This window comes from Pseudophryne corroboree, chromosome 1 (genome assembly GCF_028390025.1).
Source record: "Pseudophryne corroboree isolate aPseCor3 chromosome 1, aPseCor3.hap2, whole genome shotgun sequence".
Taxonomy (NCBI): domain Eukaryota; kingdom Metazoa; phylum Chordata; class Amphibia; order Anura; family Myobatrachidae; genus Pseudophryne; species Pseudophryne corroboree.
Window position 1 is genome coordinate 1,229,652,497 of NC_086444.1, and position 25,984 is coordinate 1,229,678,480.

The following is a 25,984-nucleotide window of genomic DNA, read 5'->3' on the forward strand; positions in this document are numbered from 1 at the left end:
CTGATATGACGGGTTGGTTTGGACCCCCACCAAAAAAGAAGCAATTAATCTCTCCTTGCACAAACTGGCTCTACAGAGGCAAGATGTCCACCTCATCATCATCCTCCGATATATCACCGTGTACATCCCCCTCCTCACAGATTATCAATTCGTCCCCACTGGAATCCACCATCTCAGCTCCCTGTGTACTTTGTGGAGGCAATTGCTGCTGGTCAATGTCTCCGCGGAGGAATTGATTATAATTCATTTTAATGAACATCATCTTCTCCACATTTTCTGGATGTAACCTCGTACGCCGATTGCTGACAAGGTGAGCGGCGGCACTAAACACTCTTTCGGAGTACACACTTGTGGGAGGGCAACTTAGGTAGAATAAAGCCAGTTTGTGCAAGGGCCTCCAAATTGCCTCTTTTTCCTGCCAGTATAAGTACGGACTGTCTGACGTGCCTACTTGGATGCGGTCACTCATATAATCCTCCACCATTCTTTCAATGTTGAGAGAATCATATGCAGTGACAGTAGACGACATGTCCGTAATCGTTGTCAGGTCCTTCAGTCCGGACCAGATGTCAGCATCAGCAGTCGCTCCAGACTGCCCTGCATCACCGCCAGCGGGTGGGCTCGGAATTCTGAGCCTTTTCCTCGCACCCCCAGTTGCGGGAGAATGTGAAGGAGGAGATGTTGACAGGTCGCGTTCCGCTTGACTTGACAATTTTGTCACCAGCAGGTCTTTGCACCCCAGCAGACTTGTGTCTGCCGGAAAGAGAGATCCAAGGTAGGTTTTAAATCTAGGATCGAGCACGGTGGCCAAAATGTAGTGCTCTGATTTCAACAGATTGACCACCCGTGAATCCTTGTTAAGCGAATTAAGGGCTGCATCCACAAGTCCCACATGCCTAGCGGAATCGCTCCCTTTTAGCTCCTTCTTCAATGCCTCCAGCTTCTTCTGCAAAAGCCTGATGAGGGGAATGACCTGACTCAGGCTGGCAGTGTCTGAACTGACTTCACGTGTGGCAAGTTCAAAGGGCATCAGAACCTTGCACAACGTTGAAATCATTCTCCACTGCACTTGAGACAGGTGCATTCCACCTCCTATATCGTGCTCAATTGTATAGGCTTGAATGGCCTTTTGCTGCTCCTCCAACCTCTGAAGCATATAGAGGGTTGAATTCCACCTCGTTACCACTTCTTGCTTCAGATGATGGCAGGGCAGGTTCAGTAGTTTTTGGTGGTGCTCCAGTCTTCTGTACGTGGTGCCTGTACGCCGAAAGTGTCCCGCAATTCTTCTGGCCACCGACAGCATCTCTTGCACGCCCCTGTCGTTTTTTAAAAAATTCTGCACCACCAAATTCAAGGTATGTGCAAAACATGGGACGTGCTGGAATTTGCCCATATTTAATGCACACACAATATTGCTGGCGTTGTCCGATGCCACAAATCCACAGGAGAGTCCAATTGGGGTAAGCCATTCTGCGATGATCTTCCTCAGTTGCCGTAAGAGGTTTTTAGCTGTGTGCGTATTCTGGAAAGCGGTGATACAAAGCGTAGCCTGCCTAGGAAAGAGTTGGCGTTTGCGAGATGCTGCTACTGGTGCCGCCGCTGCTGTTCTTGCGGCGGGAGTCCATACATCTACCCAGTGGGCTGTCACAGTCATATAGTCCTGACCCTGCCCTGCTCCACTTGTCCACATGTCCGTGGTTAAGTGGACATTGGGTACAACTGCATTTTTTAGGACACTGGTGAGTCTTTTTCTGACGTCCGTGTACATTCTCGGTATCGCCTGCCTACAGAAGTGGAACCTAGATGGTATTTGGTAACGGGGGCACACTGCCTCAATAAATTGTCTAGTTCCCTGTGAACTAACGGCGGATACCGGATGCACGTCTAACACCAACATAGTTGTCAAGGACTCAGTTATCCGCTTTGCAACAGGATGACTGCTGTGATATTTCATCTTCCTCGCAAAGGACTGTTGGACAGTCAATTGCTTACTGGAAGTAGTACAAGTGGGCTTACGACTTCCCCTCTGGGATGACCATCGACTCCCAGCAGCAACAACAGCAGCGCCAGCAGCAGTAGGCGTTACACGCAAGGATGCATCGGAGGAATCCCAGGCAGGAGAGGACTCGTCAGAATTGCCAGTGACATGGCCTGCAGGACTATTGGCATTCCTGGGGAAGGAGGAAATTGACACTGAGGGAGTTGGTGGGGTGGTTTGCGTGAGCTTGGTTACAAGAGGAAGGGATTTACTGGTCAGTGGACTGCTTCCGCTGTCGGCCCAAGTTTTTGAACTTGTCACTGACTTATTATGAATGCGCTGCAGGTGACGTATAAGGGAGGATGTTCCGAGGTGGTTAACGTCCTTACCCCTACTTATTACAGCTTGACAAAGGGAACACACGGCTTGACACCTGTTGTCCGCATTTCTGGTGAAATACTTCCACACCGAAAAGCTGATTTTTTGGGTATTTTCACCAGGCATGTCAACGGCCCTATTCCTCCCACGGACAACAGGTGTCTCCCCGGGTGCCTGACTTAAACAAACCACCTCACCATCAGAATCCTTCTGGTCAATTTCCTCCCCAGCGCCAGCAACACCCATATCCTCCTCATCCTGGTGTACTTCAACACTGACATCTTCAATCTGACTATCAGGAACTGGACTGCGGGTGCTCCTTCCAGCACTTGCAGGGGGCGTGCAAATGGTGGAAGGCGCATGCTCTTCACGTCCAGTGTTGGGAAGGTCAGGCATCGCAACCGACACAATTGGACTCTCCTTGTGGATTTGGGATTTCGAAGAACGCACAGTTCTTTGCGGTGCTACTGCTTTTGCCAGCTTGAGTCTTTTCATTTTTCTAGCGAGAGGCTGAGTGCCTCCATCCTCATGTGAAGCTGAACCACTAGCCATGAACATAGACCAGGGCCTCAGCCGTTCCTTGCCACTCCGTGTGGTAAATGGCATATTGGCAAGTTTACGCTTCTCCTCCGACAATTTTATTTTAGGTTTTGGAGTCCTTTTTTTACTGATATTTGGTGTTTTGGATTTGACATGCTCTGTACTATGACATTGGGCATCGGCCTTGGCAGACGACGTTGCTGGCATTTCATCGTCTCGGCCATGACTAGTGGCAGCAGCTTCAGCACGAGGTGGAAGTGGATCTTGATCTTTCCCTAATTTTGGAACCTCAACATTTTTGTTCTCCATATTTTAATAGGCACAACTAAAAGGCACCTCAGGTAAACAATGGAGATGGATGGATACTAGTATACAATTATGGATGGACTGCCGAGTGCCGACACAGAGGTAGCTACAGCCGTGGACTACCGTACTGTACTGTGTCTGCTGCTAATATAGACTGGTTGATAAAGAGATGTAGTAGTAGTATGTATGTATAAAGAAGAAAGAAAAAAAAACCACGGGTAGGTGGTATACAATTATGGACGGACTGCCGAGTGCCGACACAGAGGTAGCTACAGCCGTGGACTACCGTACTGTACTGTGTCTGCTGCTAATATAGACTGGTTGATAAAGAGATGTAGTAGTAGTATGTATGTATAAAGAAGAAAGAAAAAAAAACCACGGGTAGGTGGTATACAATTATGGACGGACTGCCCAGTGCCGACACAGAGGTAGCTACAGCCGTGGACTACCGTACTGTACTGTGTCTGCTGCTAATATAGACTGGTTGATAAAGAGATGTAGTAGTAGTATGTATGTATAAAGAAGAAAGAAAAAAAAACCACGGGTAGGTGGTATACAATTATGGACGGACTGCCGAGTGCCGACACAGAGGTAGCTACAGCCGTGGACTACCGTACTGTACTGTGTCTGCTGCTAATATAGACTGGTTGATAAAGAGATGTAGTAGTAGTATGTATGTATAAAGAAGAAAGAAAAAAAAACCACGGGTAGGTGGTATACAATTATGGACGGACTGCCCAGTGCCGACACAGAGGTAGCTACAGCCGTGGACTACCGTACTGTACTGTGTCTGCTGCTAATATAGACTGGTTGATAAAGAGATGTAGTAGTAGTATGTATGTATAAAGAAGAAAGAAAAAAAACCACGGGTAGGTGGTATACAATTATGGACGGACTGCCCAGTGCCGACACAGAGGTAGCTACAGCCATGGACTACCGTACTGTACTGTGTCTGCTGCTAATATAGACTGGTTGATAAAGAGATGTAGTAGTAGTAGTATGTATGTATAAAGAAGAAAGAAAAAAAAAACACGGGTAGGTGGTATACAATTATGGACGGACTGCCCAGTGCCGACACAGAGGTAGCTACAGCCGTGGACTACCGTACTGTACTGTGTCTGCTGCTAATATAGACTGGTTGATAAAGAGATGTAGTAGTAGTATGTATGTATAAAGAAGAAAGAAAAAAAAACCACGGGTAGGTGGTATACAATTATGGACGGACTGCCCAGTGCCGACACAGAGGTAGCTACAGCCGTGGACTACCGTACTGTACTGTGTCTGCTGCTAATATAGACTGGTTGATAAAGAGATGTAGTAGTAGTAGTATGTATGTATAAAGAAGAAAGAAAAAAAAACCACGGGTAGGTAGTATACAATTATGGACGGACTGCCGAGTGCCGACACAGAGGTAGCTACAGCCGTGGACTACCGTACTGTACTGTGTCTGCTGCTAATATAGACTGGTTGATAAAGAGATGTAGTAGTAGTATGTATGTATAAAGAAGAAAGAAAAAAAAACCACGGGTAGGTGGTATACAATTATGGACGGACTGCCGAGTGCCGACACAGAGGTAGCTACAGCCGTGAACTACCGTACTGTGTCTGCTGCGACTGGATGATAAATAATGATATAAAAAATATATATATATCACTACTGCAGCCGGACAGGTATATATTATATAATGACGGACCTGCTGGACACTGTCTGTCAGCAGAATGAGTTTTTTATAGAATAAAAAAAAAAACACCACACAAGTGAAGTCACACGACGAGTGTTTAACTTTTTCAGGCAATCACAATATAGTATACTATACTACTAACTATACTGGTGGTCAGTGTGGTCAGGTCACTGGTCAGTCACACTGGCAGTGGCACTCCTGCAGCAAAAGTGTGCACTGTTTAATTTTAATAATAATATGTACTCCTGGCTCCTGCTATAACCTATAACTGGCACTGCAGTGCTCCCCAGTCTCCCCCACAATTATAAGATGTGTGAGCTGAGCACAGTCAGATACGAGTGTTTAACTTTTTCAGGCAATCACAATATAGTATACTATACTACTAACTATACTGGTGGTCAGTGTGGTCAGGTCACTGGTCAGTCACACTGGCAGTGGCACTCCTGCAGCAAAAGTGTGCACTGTTTAATTTTAATAATAATATGTACTCCTGGCTCCTGCTATAACCTATAACTGGCACTGCAGTGCTCCCCAGTCTCCCCCACAATTATAAGATGTGTGAGCTGAGCACAGTCAGATATATACATAGATGATGCAGCACACTGGGCTGAGCAGTGCACACAGATATGGTATGTGACTGAGTCACTGTGTGTATCGTTTTTTTCAGGCAGAGAACGGATATATTAAATAAAACTGCACTGTCTGGTGGTCACTGTGGTCAGTCACTAGTAAACTCTGCACTCTCTACAGTTCTACATTACTCCTAAGCTCCAGTAAATCAGGTCAATCTCTCTATCTCTCTCTTCTAATCTAAATGGAGAGGACGCCAGCCACGTCCTCTCCCTATCAATCTCAATGCACGTGTGAAAATGGCGGCGACGCGCGGCTCCTTATATAGAATCCGAGTCTCGCGAGAATCCGACAGCGTCATGATGACGTTCGGGCGCGCTCGGGTTAACCGAGCAAGGCGGGAAGATCCGAGTCGCTCGGACCCGTGAAAAAAAACATGAAGTTCGTGCGGGTTCGGATTCAGAGAAACCGAACCCGCTCATCTCTAGTATATATGTGATATTACATAGTGATACAGTGTATGTGATTTTACATAGTGATACAGTGTATGTGATATATGATATTACATAGTGATAGAGTGTATGTGATATATGATATTACATAGTGATACAGTGTATGTGATATGTGATATTACATAGCGATACAGTTTATGTGATATTACATAGTGAAACAGTGTATGTTATATATGATATTACATAGTGATACAGTGTATATGATATTTGATATTACATAGTGATACAGTGTATGTGATATTACATAGTGATACAGTGTACGTGATATGTGATATTACATAGTGATACAGTGTACGTGATATGTGATATTACATAGTGATACAGTGTATGTGATATGTGATATTACATAGTGATACAGTGTATGTGATATGTGATATTACATAGTGATACAGTGTATGTGATATTACATAGTGATACAGTGTGTGATATATGATATTACTTAGTGATACAGTGTATGTGATATATGATATTACATAGTGATACAGTGTATATGATATGTGATATTACATAGTGATACAGTGTATGTGATATTACATAGTGATACAGTGTATGTGATATGTGATATTACATAGTGATACAGTGAATGTGATAAGTGATATTACATAGTGATACAGTGTATGTGATATATGATATTACATAGTGATACAGTGTATATGATATTACATAGTGATACAGTGTATGTGATAAGTGATATTACATATTGATACAGTGTGTGTTATATGTGATATTACATAGTGATACAGTGTATGTGATAAGTGATATTACATAGTGATACAGTGTATGTGATATGTGATATTACACAGTGATACAATGTATGTGATATATGATATTACATAGTGATACAGTGTATATGATATTACATAGTGATACAGTGTATGTGATATGTGATATTACATAGTGATACAGTGTATGTGATAAGTGATATTACATAGTGATACAGTGTATGTTATATGTGATATTACATAGTGATACAGTGTATGTGATAAGTGATATTACATAGTGATACAGTGTATGTGATATGTGATATTACATAGTGATACAGTGTATGTGATATTACATAGTGATACAGTGTACGTGATATGTGATATTACATAGTGATACAGTGTATGTGATATGTGATATTACATAGTGATACAGTGTATGTTATATGTGATATTACATAGTGATACAGTGTATGTGATATTACATAGTGATACAGTGTATGTGATAAGTGATATTACATAGTGATACGGTGCATGTGATATGTGATATTACATAGTGATACAGTGTATGTGATATTACATAGTGATACAGTGTATGTGATATGTGATATTACATAGTGATACAGTGTATGTGATAAGTGATATTACATAGTGATACGGTGCATGTGATATTACATAGTGATACAGTGTATGTGATTTTACATAGTGATACAGTGTATGTGATATATGATATTACATAGTGATACAGTGTATGTGATATGTGATATTACATAGTGATACAGTGTATGTGATATTACATAGTGATACAGTGTATGTGATATGTGATATTACATAGTGATACAGTGTATGTGATAAGTGATATTTCATAGTGATAAAATGTATGTTATATGTGATATTACATAGTGATACAGTGTATGTGATATGTGATATTACATAGTGATACAGTGTATGTGATAAGTGATATTACATAGTGATACAGTGTATATGATATTACATAGTGATACAGTGTATGGGATATATGATATTACATAGTGATACAGTGTATGTTATATTACATAATGATACAGAGAATGTGATATTACATAGTGATACAGTGTATGTGATATGTGATATTACATAGTGATACAGTGTATGTGATATTACATAGTGATACAATGTATGTGATATATTATATTACATAGTGATACAGTGTATGTGATATTACATAATGATGCAGAGAATGTGATATTACATAGTGATACAGTGTATGTGATATTACATAGTGATACAGTGTATATGATATTACATAGTGATACAGTGTATATGATATTACATAGTGATACAGTGTATGTGATAAGTGATATTACATAGTGATACGGTGCATGTGATATGTGATATTACATAGTGATACAGTGTATGTGATATTACATAGTGATACAGTGTATGTGATATGTGATATTACATAGTGATACAGTGTATGTGATAAGTGATATTACATAGTGATACAGTGTATGTGATATATGATATTACATAGTGATACAGTGTATATGATATTACATAGTGATACAGTGTATGTGATAAGTGATATTACATATTGATACAGTATGTGTTATATGTGATATTACATAGTGATACAGTGTATGTTATATGTGATAGTACATAGTGATACAGTGTATGTGATAAGTGATATTACATAGTGATACAGTGTATGTGATATGTGATATTACATAGTGATACAGTGTATGTGATATTACATAGTGATACAATGTATGTTATATGTTATATTACATAGTGATACAGTGTATGTGATATTACATAGTGATACAGTGTATGTGATAAGTGATATTACATAGTGATACGGTGCATGTGATATGTGATATTACATAGTGATACAGTGCATGTGATATTACATAGTGATACAGTGTATGTGATATGTGATATTACATAGTGATACAGTGTATGTGATAAGTGATATTACATAGTGATACAATGTATGTTATATGTGATATTACATAGTGATACAGTGTATATGATATTACATAGTGATACAGTGTATGTGATAAGTGATATTACATATTGATACAGTATGTGTTATATGTGATATTACATAGTGATACAGTGTATGTGATAAGTGATATTACATAGTGATACAGTGTATGTGATATGTGATATTACATAGTGATACAATGTATGTGATATATGATATTACATAGTGATACAGTGTATATGATATTACATAGTGATACAGTGTATGTGATATGTGATATTACATAGTGATACAGTGTATGTGATAAGTGATATTACATAGTGATACAGTGTATGTTATATGTGATATTACATAGTGATACAGTGTATGTGATAAGTGATATTACATAGTGATACAGTGTATGTGATATGTGATATTACATAGTGATACAGTGTATGTGATATTACATAGTGATACAATGTATGTTATATGTGATATTACATAGTGATACAGTGTATGTGATATTACATAGTGATACAGTGTATGTGATAAGTGATATTACATAGTGATACGGTGCATGTGATATGTGATATTACATAGTGATACAGTGCATGTGATATTACATAGTGATACAGTGTATGTGATATGTGATATTACATAGTGATACAGTGTATGTGATAAGTGATATTACATAGTGATACAATGTATGTTATATGTGATATTACATAGTGATACAGTGTATGTGATATGTGATATTACATAGTGATACAGTGTATGTGATAAGTGATATTACATAGTGATACGGTGTATGTGTTATTACATAGTGATACAGTATATGTGATATTACATAGTGATACAGTGTATGTTATATGTGATATTACATAGTGATACAGTGTATGTGATATTACATAGTGATACAGTGTATGTGATATGTGATATTACATAGTGATACAGTGTATGTGATAAGTGATATTACATAGTGATACAGTGTATGTGATATTACATAGTGATACAGTGTATGTGATATGTCATATTACATAGTGATACAGTGTATGTGATAAGTGATATTACATAGTGATACAGTGTATGTGATATTACATAGTGATACAGTGTATGTGATAAGTGATATTACATAATGATACAGTGTATGTGATAAGTGATATTACATAGTGATACAGTGTATGTGATATGTGATATTACATAGTGATACAGTGTATGTGATATTACATAGTGATACAGTGTATGTTATATGTGATATTACATAGTGATACAGTGTATGTGATATTACATAGTGATACAGTGTATGTAATAAGTGATATTACATAGTGATACGGTGTATGTGATATGTGATATTACATAGTGATACAGTGTATGTGATATTACATAGTGATACAGTGTATGTGATATGTGATATTACATAGTGATACAGTGTATGTGATAAGTGATATTATATAGTGATACAATGCATGTTATATGTGATATTACATAGTGATACAGTGTATGTGATATGTGATATTACATAGTGATACAGTGTATGTGATAAGTGATATTACATAGTGATACAGTATAGGTGTTATTACATAGTGATACAGTGTATGTGATATTACATAGTGATACAGTGTATGTGATATGTGATATTACATAGTGATACAGTGTATGTGATATGTGATATTACATAGTGATACAGTGTATGTGATATGAGATATTACATAGTGATACAGTGTATGTGATATTACATAGTGATACAGTGTATGTGATATGTGATATTAAATAGTGATACAGTGTATGTAATAAGTGATATTACATAGTGATACAGTGTATGTGATATTACATAGTGATACAGTGTATGTGATAAGTGATTTTACATAGTGATACAGTGTATGTGATATTACATAGTGATACAGTGTATGTGATAAGTGATATTACATAGTGTTACAGTGTATGTGATAAGTGATATTACATAGTGATACAGTGTATGTGATAAGTGATATTACATAGTGATACAGTGTATGTGTTATTACATAGTGATACAGTATATGTGATATTACATAGTGATACAGTGTATGTTATATGTGATATTACATAGTGATACAGTGTATGTGATATTACATAGTGATACAGTATATGTGATATGTGATATTACATAGTGATACAGTGTATGTGATAAGTGATATTACATAGTGATACAGTGTATGTGATATTACATAGTGATACAGTGTATGTGATATGTCATATTACATAGTGATACAGTGTATGTGATAAGTGATATTACATAGTGATACAGTGTATGTGATATTACATAGTGATACAGTGTATGTGATATATGATATTACATAGTGATACAGTGTATGTGATATATGATATTACATAGTGATACAGTGTATGTGATAAGTGATATTACATAGTGATACAGTGTATGTGATATGTGATATTACATAGTGATACAGTGTATGTGATATTACATAGTGATACAGTGTATGTGATAAGTGATATTACATAGTGATACAGTGTATGTGATAAGTGATATTACATAGTGTTACAGTGTATGTGATAAGTGATATTACATAGTGATACAGTGTATGTGATAAGTGATATTACATAGTGATACAGTGTATGTGATATTACATAGTGATACAGTGTATGTGATATTACATAATGATACAGTGTATGTGATATTACATAGTGATACAGTGTATGTGATATTACATAGTGATACAGTGTATGTGATATGTGATATTACATAGTGATACAGTGTATGTGATAAGTGATATTACATAGTGATACAGTGTATGTGATATTACATAGTGATACAGTGTATGTGATATGTGATATTACATAATGATACAGTGTATGTGATATGTGATATTACATAGTGATACAGTGTATGTGATATTACATAGTGATACAGTGTATGTGATAAGTGATATTACATAGTGATACAGTGTATGTGATAAGTGATACAAAGTATGTGATATGTGATATTACATAGTGATACAGTGTATGTGATATTACATAGTGATACAGTGTATGTGATATTACATAGTGATACAGTGTATGTGATAAGTGATACAATGTATGTGATATGTGATATTACATAGTGATACAGTGTATGTGATATTACATAGTGATACAGTGTATGTGATATTACATAGTGATACAGTGTATGTGATAAGTGATACAATGTATGTGATATGTGATATTACATAGCGATACAATGTATGTGATATTACATAGTGATACAGTGTATGTGATATTACATAGTGATACAGTGTATGTGATATGTGATATTACATAGTGATACAGTGTATGTGATATTACATAGTGATACAGTGTATGTGATAAGTGATACAATGTATGTGATATGTGATATTACATAGCGATACAATGTATGTGATATTACATAGTGATAGTGTATGTGTTATTACATAGTGATACAATGTATGTGATATATGATATTACATAGTGATACAGTGTATATGATAAGTGATATTACATAGCGATACAATGTATGTGATATTACATAGTGATACAGTGTATGTGATATGTGATATTACATAGTGATACAGTGTATGTGATATTACATAGTGATACAGTGTATGTGATAAGTGATACAATGTATGTGATATGTGATATTACATAGCGATACAATGTATGTGATATTACATAGTGATACAGTGTATGTGATATATGATATTACATAGTGATACAGTGTATGTGATATTACATAGTGATACAGTGTATGTGATATATGATATTACATAGTGATACAGTGTATGTGATAAGTGATACAATGTATGTGATATGTGATATTACATAGTGATACAGTGTATGTGATAAGTGATACAATGTATGTGATATGTGATATTACATAGTGATACAGTGTATGTGATATGTGATAGATCTCTCCTGACTGTCCCCTGTGTTGTGTTCATGTCTCAGGTATAACGTACAGCTGCAATCTGATCACACAGGTGTCTGATTTCCTCCTCATTCCGGCTTTCTGCTTCTATATAATATACGTGCTCAGCAGTGAGTATTGTGTGCGCTACACATACAATATGACAATATGTATTATTATGGTTGTGGTATTGTGTACAGCATTGTATGTTCTGTCTGTGTCCTGTGTCTTCTATACGTCATTGTAATGGAATGACTGGGAATTATTCAGGTGCAATAACATGGATATATCCTGTCTGACAATACAACCAGACGTAGGGGCTGATGCAGCGTGGGCACATTACATATCACATTGACAGAAATCAGCGGGCAACCATTGCCAACTATAAAGGGGGTGTATGTACATGGGCATCCATACATAGGTTTATTCATACTTATGTATGCATGTGACTGTCATAGGGCGGCTGCTGATGCCGACACAGACTAGATACATCTCAGGGTGAGCATGTATATACGCTGCTGATGCCGACACAGACTAGATACATCTCAGGGTGAGCATGTATATACGCTGCTGATGCCGACACAGACTAGATACATCTCAGGGTGAACATGTATATACGCTGCTGATGCCGAGACAGACTAGATACAGCTCAGGGTGAACATGTATATACGCTGCTGATGCCGAGACAGACTAGATACAGCTCAGGGTGAGCATGTGTATACGCTGCTGATGCCGACACAGACTAGATACATCTCAGGGTGAGCATGTGTATACGCTGCTGATGCCGACACAGACTAGATACATCTCAGGGTGAACATGTATATACGCTGCTGATGCCGAGACAGACTAGATACAGCTCAGGGTGAGCATGTGTATACGCTGCTGATGCCGACACAGACTAGATACATCTCAGGGTGATCATGTATATACGCTGATGATGCCGACAGACTAGATACATCTCAGGGTGAGCATGTGTATACGCTGCTGATGCCGACAAAGACTAGATACATCTCAGGGTGAGCATGTGTATACGCTGCTGATGCCGACACAGACTAGATACATCTCAGGGTGAGCATGTATATACACGGATGATGCCGACACAGACTAGATACATCTCAGGGTGAGCATGTGTATACACGGATGATGCCGACACAGACTAGATACATCTCAGGGTGAGCATCTGTGTCTGCCGTCTCCCATAGTAACATGCGCCCATTTTGCTGCTGACTCTGCATCAGCCCCTGCAGATGTATGGATGCCGCTGTGTGTGGTTATGTTCTGCACATATTGCACCTGATTCTCAGTCAGATGCAGCGCATGCGTCCGGATAGCGCTTGCACAGATTCAGAGCTGCCACTGAGGCGCCCAGGAAACGCACGGTCTCAGAAATGTTTGTGCATCACTCGGCGGTGACAGGGAGGTGGCTGAACGGAGGCCCGTAGATGGCGCATCTTATTGCCGTGTCGCTGACAGTGGTTGCGTTATTAGATGCCAACCCAATCACACGGGCGGCCGTACTGATACTGGTGCGTCTGATGAAGGCGTCTGACTATACCCAGCGGTATTCCAGTGTGTACGGACGCTGACAGTGGGTGTCTCAGCCCTTGCATATTGGGACGCACGGATGTGCAGCAGGGAGGGGCTTTGTAGCTGCATTTGCATAAACCCTCAGACTGGCATACGGTAATACACACAGCCGAGGACAAGCTGCATCCGACGCAGAATCAGGCTACGTGTCCTTTCACAGATGTGACACTGGAGCGACAGCTGTGTCACTGCAAAAGGTCTCAGTGACTTGTCACGTTTCCCTTACCTGCACACACAATGTCATAATAATTATCACCACCAGCTATGACACTGATAACATAACCCGCAGCGTATATACTACTGGCAGCAGGGGATGAGAGTGAGCTGTCTGACGCACAACGCTCATGTGACGCACTGGGAGGCAGGAGGGAGTATACAGGAGATAGGAGAGAGTATACAGGAGATAGGAGGGAGTATACAGGAGATAGGAGAGAGTATACAGGAGATAGGAGGGAGTATACAGGAGATAGGAGGGAGTATACAGGAGATAGGAGGGAGTATACAGGAGACAGGAGGGAGTATACAGGAGATAGGAGGGAGTATACAGGAGATAGGAGGGAGTATACAGGAGACAGGAGGGAGTATACAGGAGACAGGAGGGAGTATACAGGAGACAGGAGAGAGTATACAGGAGATAGGAGGGAGTATACAGGAGATAGGAGGGAGTATACAGTAGATAGGAGGGAGTATACAGGAGATAGGAGGGAGTATACAGGAGATAGGAGGGAGTACACAGGATACACAAGGGAGTATACAGGAGATAGGAGGGAGTATACAGGAGATAGGAGGGAGTATACAGGAGATAGGGGGGAGTAAACAGGAGATAGGAGGGAGTATACAGGAGACATGAGGGAGTATACAGGAGATAGGAGGGAGTATACAGGAGATAGGAGGGAGTATACAGGAGATAGGAGGGAGTATACAGGAGATAGGAGGGAGTATACAGGAGATAGGAGGGAGTATACAGGAGATAGGAGGGAGTATACAGGAGACAGGAGGGAGTATACAGGAGATAGGAGGGAGCACACAGGAGATAGGAGGGAGTATACAGGAGATAGGAGGGAGTATACAGGAGATAGGAGAGAGTATACAGGAGATAGGAGGGAGTATACAGGAGATAGGAGGGAGCACACAGGAGATAGGAGGGAGTATACAGGAGATAGGAGGGAGTATACAGGAGATAGGAGGGAGTATACAGGAGATAGGAGAGAGTATACAGGAGATAGGAGGGAGTATACAGGAGATAGGAGGGAGTATACAGGAGATAGGAGGGAGTATACAGGAGATAGGAGGGAGCACACAGGAGATAGGAGGGAGTATACAGGAGATAGGAGGGAGTATACAGGAGATAGGAGGGAGTATACAGGAGATAGGAGAGAGTATACAGGAGATAGGAGGGAGTATACAGGAGATAGGAGGGAGTATACAGGAGATAGGAGAGAGTATACAGGAGATAGGAGGGAGTATACAGGAGATAGGAGGGAGTATACAGGAGATAGGAGAGAGTATACAGGAGATAGGAGAGAGTATACAGGAGATAGGAGGGAGTATACAGGAGATAGGAGGGAGTATACAGGAGATAGGAGGGAGTATACAGGAGATAGGAGGGAGTATACAGGAGACAGGAGGGAGTATACAGGAGACAGGAGGGAGTATACAGGAGACAGGAGGGAGTATACAGGAGATAGGAGGGAGTATACAGGAGATAGGAGGGAGTATACTAGGATACACAAGGGAGTATACAGGAGATAGGAGGGAGTATACAGGAGATAGGAGGGAGTATACAGGAGATACGAGGGAGTATACAGGAGACACAATGGGAGTATACAGGAGATAGCAGGAGCACACAGGAGATAGGAGGGAGTATACAGGAGACTCGAGGGAGTATACAGGAGACACGAGGGAGTATACAGGAGATAGGAGGGAGTATATAGGAGAGAGGAGGGAGTATATAGGAGAGAGGAGGGAGTATATAGGAGAGAGGAGGGAGTATATAGGAGAGAGGAGGGAGTATACAGGAAATAGGAGGGAGTATACAGGAGACACGAGGGAGTATACAGGAGACACGAGGGAGTATACAGGAGACACGAGGGAGTATACAGGAGATAGAAGGGAGTATACAGGAGACAAGAGGGAGTATACAGGAGTGAGGAGGGAGTATACAGGAGACACGAGGGAGTATACAGGAGAGAGGAGGGAGTATACAGGAAATAGGAGGGAGTACACAGGATACACGAGGGAGTATATAGGAGATAGGAGGGAGCACACAGGAGACACGAGGGGTATACAGGAGAGAGGAGGGAGTATATAGGATACACAAGGGAGTATACAGGAGATAGGAGGGAGTATACAGGAAATAGGAGGGAGTAAAAAGAATACACGAGGGAGTATACAGGAGACACGAGGGAGTATACAGGAGACACGAGGGAATATACAGGAGATAGGAGGGAGTACACAGGATACACGAGGGAGTATACAGGAGACACGAGGGAGTATACAGGAGACACGAGGGAGTATACAGGAGACACGAGGGAGTATACAGGAGATAGGAGGGAGTATACAGGAGATAGGAGGGAGTATACAGGAGATAGGAGGGAGTATACAGGAGATAGGAGGGAGTATACAGGAGACAGGAGGGAGTATACAGGAGACAGGAGGGAGTATACAGGAGACACGAGGGAGTATACAGGAGACACGAGGGAGTATACAGGAGACACGAGGGAGTATACAGGAGACACGAGGGAGTATACAGGAGAAAGGTGGGGAGTATACAGGAGATAGGAGGGAGCACACAGGAGATAGGAGGGAGTATACAGGAGATAGGAGGGAGTATACAGGAGACATGAGGGAGTATACAGGAGACATGAGGGAGTATACAGGAGATAGGAGGGAGTATACAGGAGTGAGGAGGGAGTATACAGGAGACACGAGGGAGTATACAGGAGAGAGGAGGGAGTATACAGGAAATAGGAGGGAGTACACAGGATACACGAGGGAGTATATAGGAGATAGGAGGGAGCACACAGGAGACACGAGGGGTATACAGGAGAGAGGAGGGAGTATATAGGATACACAAGGGAGTATACAGGAGATAGGAGGGAGTATACAGGAAATAGGAGGGAGTAAAAAGAATACACGAGGGAGTATACAGGAGACATGAGGGAGTATACAGGAGACACGAGGGAGTATACAGGAGAAAGGAGGGAGTACACAGGATACACGAGGGAGTATACAAGAGATAGCAGGGAGCAAACAGGAGACACAAGGGAGTATACAGGAGACACGAGGGAGTATACAGGAGACACGAGGGAGTATACAGGAGATAGGAGGGAGTATACAGGAGATAGGAGGGAGTATACAGGAGATAGGAGGGAGTATACAGGAGACACGAGGGAGTATACAGGAGACACGAGGGAGTATACAGGAGACACGAGGGAGTATACAGGAGAAAGGAGGGAGTATACAGGAGATAGGAGGAAGTATACAGGAGACATGAGGGAGTATACAGGAGATAGGAGGGAGTATACAGGAGATAGGAGGGAGTATACAGGAGATAGGAGGGAGCAAACAGGAGACAGGAGGGAGTATACAGGAGATAGGAGGGAGTATACAGGAGACATGAGGGAGTATACAGGAGATAGGAGGGAGTATACAGGAGATAGGAGGGAGCAAACAGGAGACAGGAGGGAGTATAGAGGAGACACAAGGGAGTATACAGGAGACACGAGGGAGTATACAGGAGACACGAGGGAGTATACAGGAGATAGTAGGGAGTATACAGAAGATAGGAGGGAGTATACAGGAGACACGAGGGAGTATACAGGAGACATGAGGGAGTATATAGGAGACATGAGGGAGTATAGAGGAGACATGAGGGAGTATATAGGAGACATGAGGGAGTATATAGGAGACATGAGGGAGTATATAGGAGATAGGAGGGAGTATACAGGAGACACGAGGGAGTATACAGGAGACACGAGGGAGTATACAGGAGACACGAGGGAGTATACAGGAGACAGGGAGTATACAGGAGATAGGAGGGAGTATACAGGAGATAGGAGGGAGTACACAGGATACACGAGGGAGTATACAAGAGATAGGAGGGAGCACACAGGAGATAGGAGGGAGTATACAGGAGACACGAGGGAGTATACAGGAGACATGAGGGAGTATACAGGAGAGAGGAGGGAGCACACAGGAGACACAAGGGGTATACAGGAGTGAGGAGGGAGTATACAGGAGACACGAGGGAGTATACAGGAGATAGGAAGGAGTATACAGGAGACACAAGGAAGTATACAGGAGTGAGGAGGGAGTATACAGGAGACACAAGGGAGTATACAGGAGAGAGGAGGGAGTATACAGGAAATAGGAGGGATAGGAGATAGGAGGGAGCACACAGGAGACACGAGGGGTATACAGGAGAGAGGAGGGAGTATATAGGAGACACGCGGGAGTATACAGGAGAGAGCAGGGAGTATACAGGAAATAGGACAGAGTACACAGGATACACAAGGGAGTATACAGGAGATAGGAGGGAGTATACAGGAGATAGGAGGGAGTACACAGGAGATAGGAGGGAGTATACAAGAAATAGGAGGGAGTATACAGGAGACACGAGGGAGTATACAGGAGAGAGGAGGGAGTATACAGGAAATAGGAGGGAGTACACAGGATACACGAGGGAGTATACAGGAAATAGGAGGGAGTATACAGGAGACATGAGGGAGTATACAGGAGATAGGAGGGAGTATACAGGAGATAGGAGGGAGTATACAGGAGATAGGAGGGAGCAAACAAGAGATAGGAGGGAGCAAACAGGAGACACGAGGGAGTATACAGGAGATAGGAGGGAGTATACAGGAGATAGGAGGGAGTATACAGGAGATAGGAGGGAGCAAACAGGAGACAGGAGGGAGTATAGAGGAGACACAAGGGAGTATACAGGAGACACGAGGGAGTATACAGGAGACACGAGGGAGTATACAGGAGATAGTAGGGAGTATACAGAAGATAGGAGGGAGTATACAGGAGACACGAGGGAGTATACAGGAGACATGAGGGAGTATATAGGAGACATGAGGGAGTATAGAGGAGACATGAGGGAGTATATGGGAGACATGAGGGAGTATATAGGAGACATGAGGGAGTATATAGGAGATAGGAGGGAGTATACAGGAGACACGAGGGAGTATACAGGAGACACGAGGGAGTATACAGGAGACACGAGGGAGTATACAGGAGACAGGGAGTATACAGGAGATAGGAGGGAGTATACAGGAGATAGGAGGGAGTATACAGGAGACACGAGGGAGTATACAGGAGACACGAGGGAGTATACAGGAGATAGGAGGGAGTACACAGGATACACGAGGGAGTATACAAGAGATAGGAGGGAGCACACAGGAGATAGGAGGGAGTATACAGGAGACACGAGGGAGTATACAGGAGACATGAGGGAGTATACAGGAGAGAGGAGGGAGCACACAGGAGACACAAGGGGTATACAGGAGTGAGGAGGGAGTATACAGGAGACACGAGGGAGTATACAGGAGATAGGAAGGAGTATACAGGAGACACAAGGAAGTATACAGGAGTGAGGAGGGAGTATACAGGAGACACAAGGGAATATACAGGAGAGAGGAGGGAGTATACAGGAAATAGGAGGGATAGGAGATAGGAGGGAGCACACAGGAGACACGAGGGGTATACAGGAGAGAGGAGGGAGTATATAGGAGACACGCGGGAGTATACAGGAGAGAGCAGGGAGTATACAGGAAATAGGACAGAGTACACAGGATACACAAGGGAGTATACAGGAGATAGGAGGGAGTATACAGGAAATAGGAGGGAGTACAAAGAATACACGAGGGAGTATACAGGAGATAGGAGGGAGTACACAGGAGATAGGAGGGAGTATACAAGAAATAGGAGGGAGTATACAGGAGACACGAGGGAGTATACAGGAGAGAGGAGGGAGTATACAGGAAATAGGAGGGAGTACACAGGATACACGAGGGAGTATACAGGAAATAGGAGGGAGTATACAGGAGATAGGAGGGAGTATACAGGAGATAGTAGGGAGTACACAGGAGATAGGAGGGAGTATACAAGAAATAGGAGGGAGTATACAGGAGATAGGAGGGAGTATACAGGAGATAGGAGGGAGTATACAGGAGACACGAGGGAGTATACAGGAGACAGGAGGGAGTATACAGGAGACAGGAGGGAGTATACAGGAGATAGGAGGGAGCAAACAAGAGATAGGAGGGAGCAAACAGGAGACACGAGGGAGTATACAGGAGATAGGAGAGAGTATACAGGAGACACGAGGGAGTATACAGGAGACACGAGGGAGTATACAGGAGATAGGAGGGAGTATACAGGAGATAGGAGGGAGCACACAGGAGACACGAGGGAGTATACAGGAGATAGGAGGGAGTATACAGGAGTGAGGAGGGAGTATACAGGAGACACGAGGGAGTATACAGGAGAGAGGAGGGAGTATACAGGAAATAGGAGGGAGTACACAGGATACACGAGGGAGTATATAGGAGATAGGAGGGAGCACACAGGAGACACGAGGGGTATACAGGAGAGAGGAGGGAGTATATAGGATACACAAGGGAGTATACAGGAGATAGGAGGGAGTATACAGGAAATAGGAGGGAGTAAAAAGAATACACGAGGGAGTATACAGGAGACATGAGGGAGTATACAGGAGACACGAGGGAGTATACAGGAGATAGGAGGGAGTACACAGGATACACGAGGGAGTATACAAGAGATAGCAGGGAGCAAACAGGAGACACGAGGGAGTATACAGGAGATAGGAGGAAGTATACAGGAGACACGAGGGAGTATACAGGAGACACGAGGGAGTATACAGGAGACACGAGGGAGTATACAGGAGATAGGAGGGAGTATACAGGAGATAGGAGGGAGTATACAGGAGACACGAGGGAGTATACAGGAGATAGGAGGGAGTATACAGGAGACACGAGGGAGTATACAGGAGACACGAGGGAGTATACAGGAGACACGAGGGAGTATACAGGAGAAAGGAGGGAGTATACAGGAGATAGGAGGGAGCAAACAAGAGATAGGAGGGAGCAAACAGGAGACACGAGGGAGTATACAGGAGATAGGAGGGAGTATACAGGAGATAGGAGGGAGTATACAGGAGATAGGAGGGAGTATACAGGAGATAGGAGGGAGCATACAGGAGATAGGAGGGAGCAAACAGGAGACAGGAGGGAGTATAGAGGAGACACAAGGGAGTATACAGGAGACACGAGGGAGTATACAGGAGATAGTAGGGAGTATACAGAAGATAGGAGGGAGTATACAGGAGACACGAGGGAGTATACAGGAGATAGCAGGGAGCACACAGGAGATAGGGGGGAGTATACAGGAGACACGACGGAGTATACAGGAGATAGGAGGGAGTATACAGGAGACACGAGGGAGTATACAGGAGATAGGAGGGAGTATACAGGAGATAGGAGGGAGCACACAGGAGACACGAGGGAGTATAGAGGAGACACGAGGGAGTATACAGGAGACACGAGGGAGTATACAGGAGACACGAGGGAGTATACAGGAGATAGGAGGGAGTATGCAGGAGATAGGAGGGAGTATACAGGAGACACGAGGGAGTATACAGGAGATAGGAGGGAGTATACAGGAGATAGGAGGGAGTATACAGGAGATAGGAGGGAGTATACAGGAGACACGAGGGAGTATACAGGAGATAGGAGGGAGCACACAGGAGACACGAGGGAGTATACAGGAGACACGAGGGAGTATACAGGAGATAGGAGGGAGTATACAGGAAATAGGAGGGAGTATACAGGAGATAGGAGGGAGTATACAGGAGATAGGAGGGAGTATACAGGAGATAGGAGGGAGCAAACAAGAGATAGGAGGGAGCAAACAGGAGACACGAGGGAGTATACAGGAGATAGGAGGGAGTATACAGGAGATAGGAGGGAGTATACAGGAGATAGGAGGGAGTATACAGGAGATAGGAGGGAGCATACAGGAGATAGGAGGGAGCAAACAGGAGACAGGAGGGAGTATAGAGGAGACACAAGGGAGTATACAGGAGACACGAGGGAGTATACAGGAGATAGTAGGGAGTATACAGAAGATAGGAGGGAGTATACAGGAGACACGAGGGAGTATACAGGAGATAGCAGGGAGCACACAGGAGATAGGGGGGAGTATACAGGAGACACGACGGAGTATACAGGAGATAGGAGGGAGTATACAGGAGACACGAGGGAGTATACAGGAGATAGGAGGGAGTATACAGGAGATAGGAGGGAGCACACAGGAGACACGAGGGAGTATAGAGGAGACACGAGGGAGTATACAGGAGACACGAGGGAGTATACAGGAGACACGAGGGAGTATACAGGAGATAGGAGGGAGTATGCAGGAGATAGGAGGGAGTATACAGGAGACACGAGGGAGTATACAGGAGATAGGAGGGAGTATACAGGAGATAGGAGGGAGTATACAGGAGATAGGAGGGAGTATACAGGAGACACGAGGGAGTATACAGGAGATAGGAGGGAGCACACAGGAGACACGAGGGAGTATACAGGAGACACGAGGGAGTATACAGGAGATAGGAGGGAGTATACAGGAAATAGGAGGGAGTATACAGGAGATAGGAGGGAGTATACAGGAGATAGGAGGGAGTATACAGGAGATAGGAGGGAGTATACTGGAGATAGGAGGGAGCACACAGGAGATAGGAGGGAGTATACAGGAGATAGGGGGGAGTATACAGGAGATAGGAGGGAGTATACAGGAGACACGAGGGAGTATACAGGAGATAGGAGGGAATATACAGGAGATAGGAGGGAGTATACAGGAGATAGGAGGGAGTATACAGGAGATAGGAGGGAGTATACAGGAGATAGGAGGGAGCACACAGGAGACACGAGGGAGTATACAGGAGACACGAGGGAGTATACAGGAGACACGAGGGAGTATACAGGAGACACGAGGGAGTATACAGGAGACACGAGGGAGTATGCAGGAGATAGGAGGGAGTATACAGGAGATAGGAGGGAGTATACAGGAGATAGGAGGGAGTATACAGGAGATAGGAGGGAGTATACAGGAGATAGGAGGGAGTATACAGGAGACATGAGGGAGTATACAGGAGATAGGAGGGAGCACACAGGAGACACGAGGGAGTATACAGGAGACACGAGGGAGTATACAGGAGATAGGAGGGAGTATACAGGAGATAGGAGGGAGTATACAGGAGACACGAGGGAGTATACAGGAGACACGAGGGAGTATACAGGAGATAGGAGAGAGTATACAGGAGATAGGAGGGAGTATACAGGAGATAGGAGGGAGTATACAGGAGATAGGAGGGAGCACACAGGAGACACGAGGGAGTATACAGGAGACACGAGGGAGTATACAGGAGATAGGAGAGAGTATACAGGAGATAGGAGGGAGTATACAGGAGATAGGAGGGAGTATACAGGAGATAGGAGGGAGTATACAGGAGATAGGAGGGAGTATACAGGAGATAGGAGGGAGTATACAGGAGATAGGAGGGAGTATACAGGAGATAGGAGGGAGTATACAGGAGATAGGAGGGAGTATACAGGAGACATGAGGGAGTATACAGGAGATAGGAGGGAGTATACAAGAGATAGGAGGGAGTATACAGGAGATAGGAGGGAGTATACAGGAGATAGGAGGGAGTATACAGGAGATAGGAGGGAGTATACAGGAGACACGAGGGAGTATACAGGAGATAGGAGGGAGTATACAGGAGATAGGAGGGAGTATACAGGAGATAGGAGGGAGTATACAGGAGATAGGAGGGAGTATACAGGAGATAGGAGGGAGTATACAGGAGATAGGAGGGAGCACACAGGAGATAGTGAACTTAGGGGAGACAGCAGGAGCATAGGAATAGTCACAGGTGAGAATATACAAGACATGATGCATACAGGAGACAGCAGGCGTATAGGACAGACATGGGGGCACAGGAGACAGCAGGAGTATAGGACAGACATGGCGGCACAGGAGAGACATGGTGCATACAGGAGACAGCAGGAGTATAGGACAGACATGGGGGGCACAGGAGAGACACGGGCGGAAGCGCAGGAGGTGATTATGTGGACACCATGTCAGAGACACAGAGGATAACAGGAGATGCTGGGACAGAGCAGGAGAGACGGGTCGGGGGGAAAGGGGGGAACTAACATTTGCTGCCATGTTTTCTGCTTTCATTTTCAAGAGGTTTAACACATTTGCTTAAGGCGAGGTGTAAATGTGAACACGCAGTGACCCCGCAGCAGTAACACAGAGAGAGGGACATACAGATATTACTGTCCGGCACTAGGTAAGTGGCACTATTACCAATCATGCATATGTCCTACCGACTTACCATGGGCGCTGACGCTGGCATTGTGTGCAGTAGGTGGGTGCTGTGTTATCCTCACACTGCAATGTAGCTCTGAGCTAGGACATGATCCTCCCACTCCTAGCTCTCTGCACATGTTACATCTGCCCCCTGCAGTGCAGCATGGTGTTACCCAGGTGCTCAGTTACTGGCTGCTTCTGCATGTAGCCCACACATGCTGGGCAGCTTTATTCTCACACTGCAATGTAGCTCTGAGCTAGGACATACCCCTCCCACACCTAACTCTCTGCACATGTTACATCTGCCCCCTGCAGTGCAGCATGGTGTTACACAGGTGCCCAGTTACTGGCTGCTTCTTGCTTTATTCCCACCTCAGGATCAGTGGTTGTTTTCAGGTTTTAATTCACAGTGATTGCATTTTATCTTTTGATCAAAGTGTTTGGCACTGAATTAGATTTAATCGCAAAAGCAAAATCTTTCTCTAATGGCAGATGTAATCAGAATCAGCTTTATTGGCCAGGTATACTTGCATATACTAGGAATTTGTCTTTGGTTTGCTATACAACAGCCAAGTAGGTAACGATAAGCAGGTGGGGGGGCAAGTAAAGTCATACATATAGCAGAGCCGAAACTAGGGGGGGGGGGCTAGGGGGGCACGCGACCTGGGCGCGTAAAAGGAGAGGGCGCCGGCGCGAGGCAGTAAGCGGGAACGAGCAGTGCAGGACGGCGCAGGGTTGAAGAGGCGCCATCCCGCTCCGCTGCACCAGGACGCTTCCGTAGCGTAGAGGCTAGTCAGAGCTTCTTCCTGATAAGAAACACAGCCGTTGCCTCTGCCAGCGCTGTGTGTGTGACTGACAGCACGCTTCGGAAATGGAGAGGAGGGGGCCCTGACTGACACAGCAGATCAGCACTAAAAGTAGGTAGGGAGAGGCGGGCAGCTATATATGTACAATATGTGTGTGTGCAGTGTACTTTAACCTAATGTGTGCGAGCAGTGCAGTGTAACCCTGAGTGTGTGTGTTGAAACAGTGCAGTGTAACCCTGTGTGTATGTGTGCTTGAACAGTTCAGTGTAACCCTGTATGTATGTGTGTTGGAGCAGTGCAGTGTAACCCTGTGTGTGTATGCTGAAGCAGTGCAGTGTAACCCTGTGTGTATGTGTGCTTGAACAGTTCAGTGTAACCCTGTATGTATGTGTGTGTGTTGGAGCAGTGCAGTGTAACCCTGTGTGTGTATGTGTGTTGGAGCAGTGTAACCCTATGTGTGTGTGCATGTGTTGGAGCAGTGCAGTGTAACCCTGTGTGTGTATGTTGAAGCAGTGCAGTGTAACCCTGTGTGTATGTGTGTTGAAGCAGTGAAGTGTAACCCTGTGTGTGAGTGTGTGTGCTGGAGCAGTTTAGTGTAACCCTGTGTGTTGGAGTAGTGCAGTGTAACCCTGTGTGTATGTGTGCATGTGTTGGAGCAGTGCTGTGTAACCCTGTAT

General features: G+C 43.5%; 1 protein-coding gene across 1 annotated transcript in view; it reads left to right on the forward strand.

Annotated features, from left to right (window-relative positions):
* Positions 1–25,984, forward strand: part of LOC134931411 (uncharacterized) — a 75,144-nt gene that overhangs the window by 39,746 nt on the left and 9,414 nt on the right. Inside the window, exon 5 of the mRNA XM_063925413.1 lies at positions 12,552–12,641. Within this exon, the coding sequence (XP_063781483.1) occupies positions 12,552–12,641 (90 nt within the window). The remainder of the gene's footprint in view (positions 1–12,551; positions 12,642–25,984) is intronic.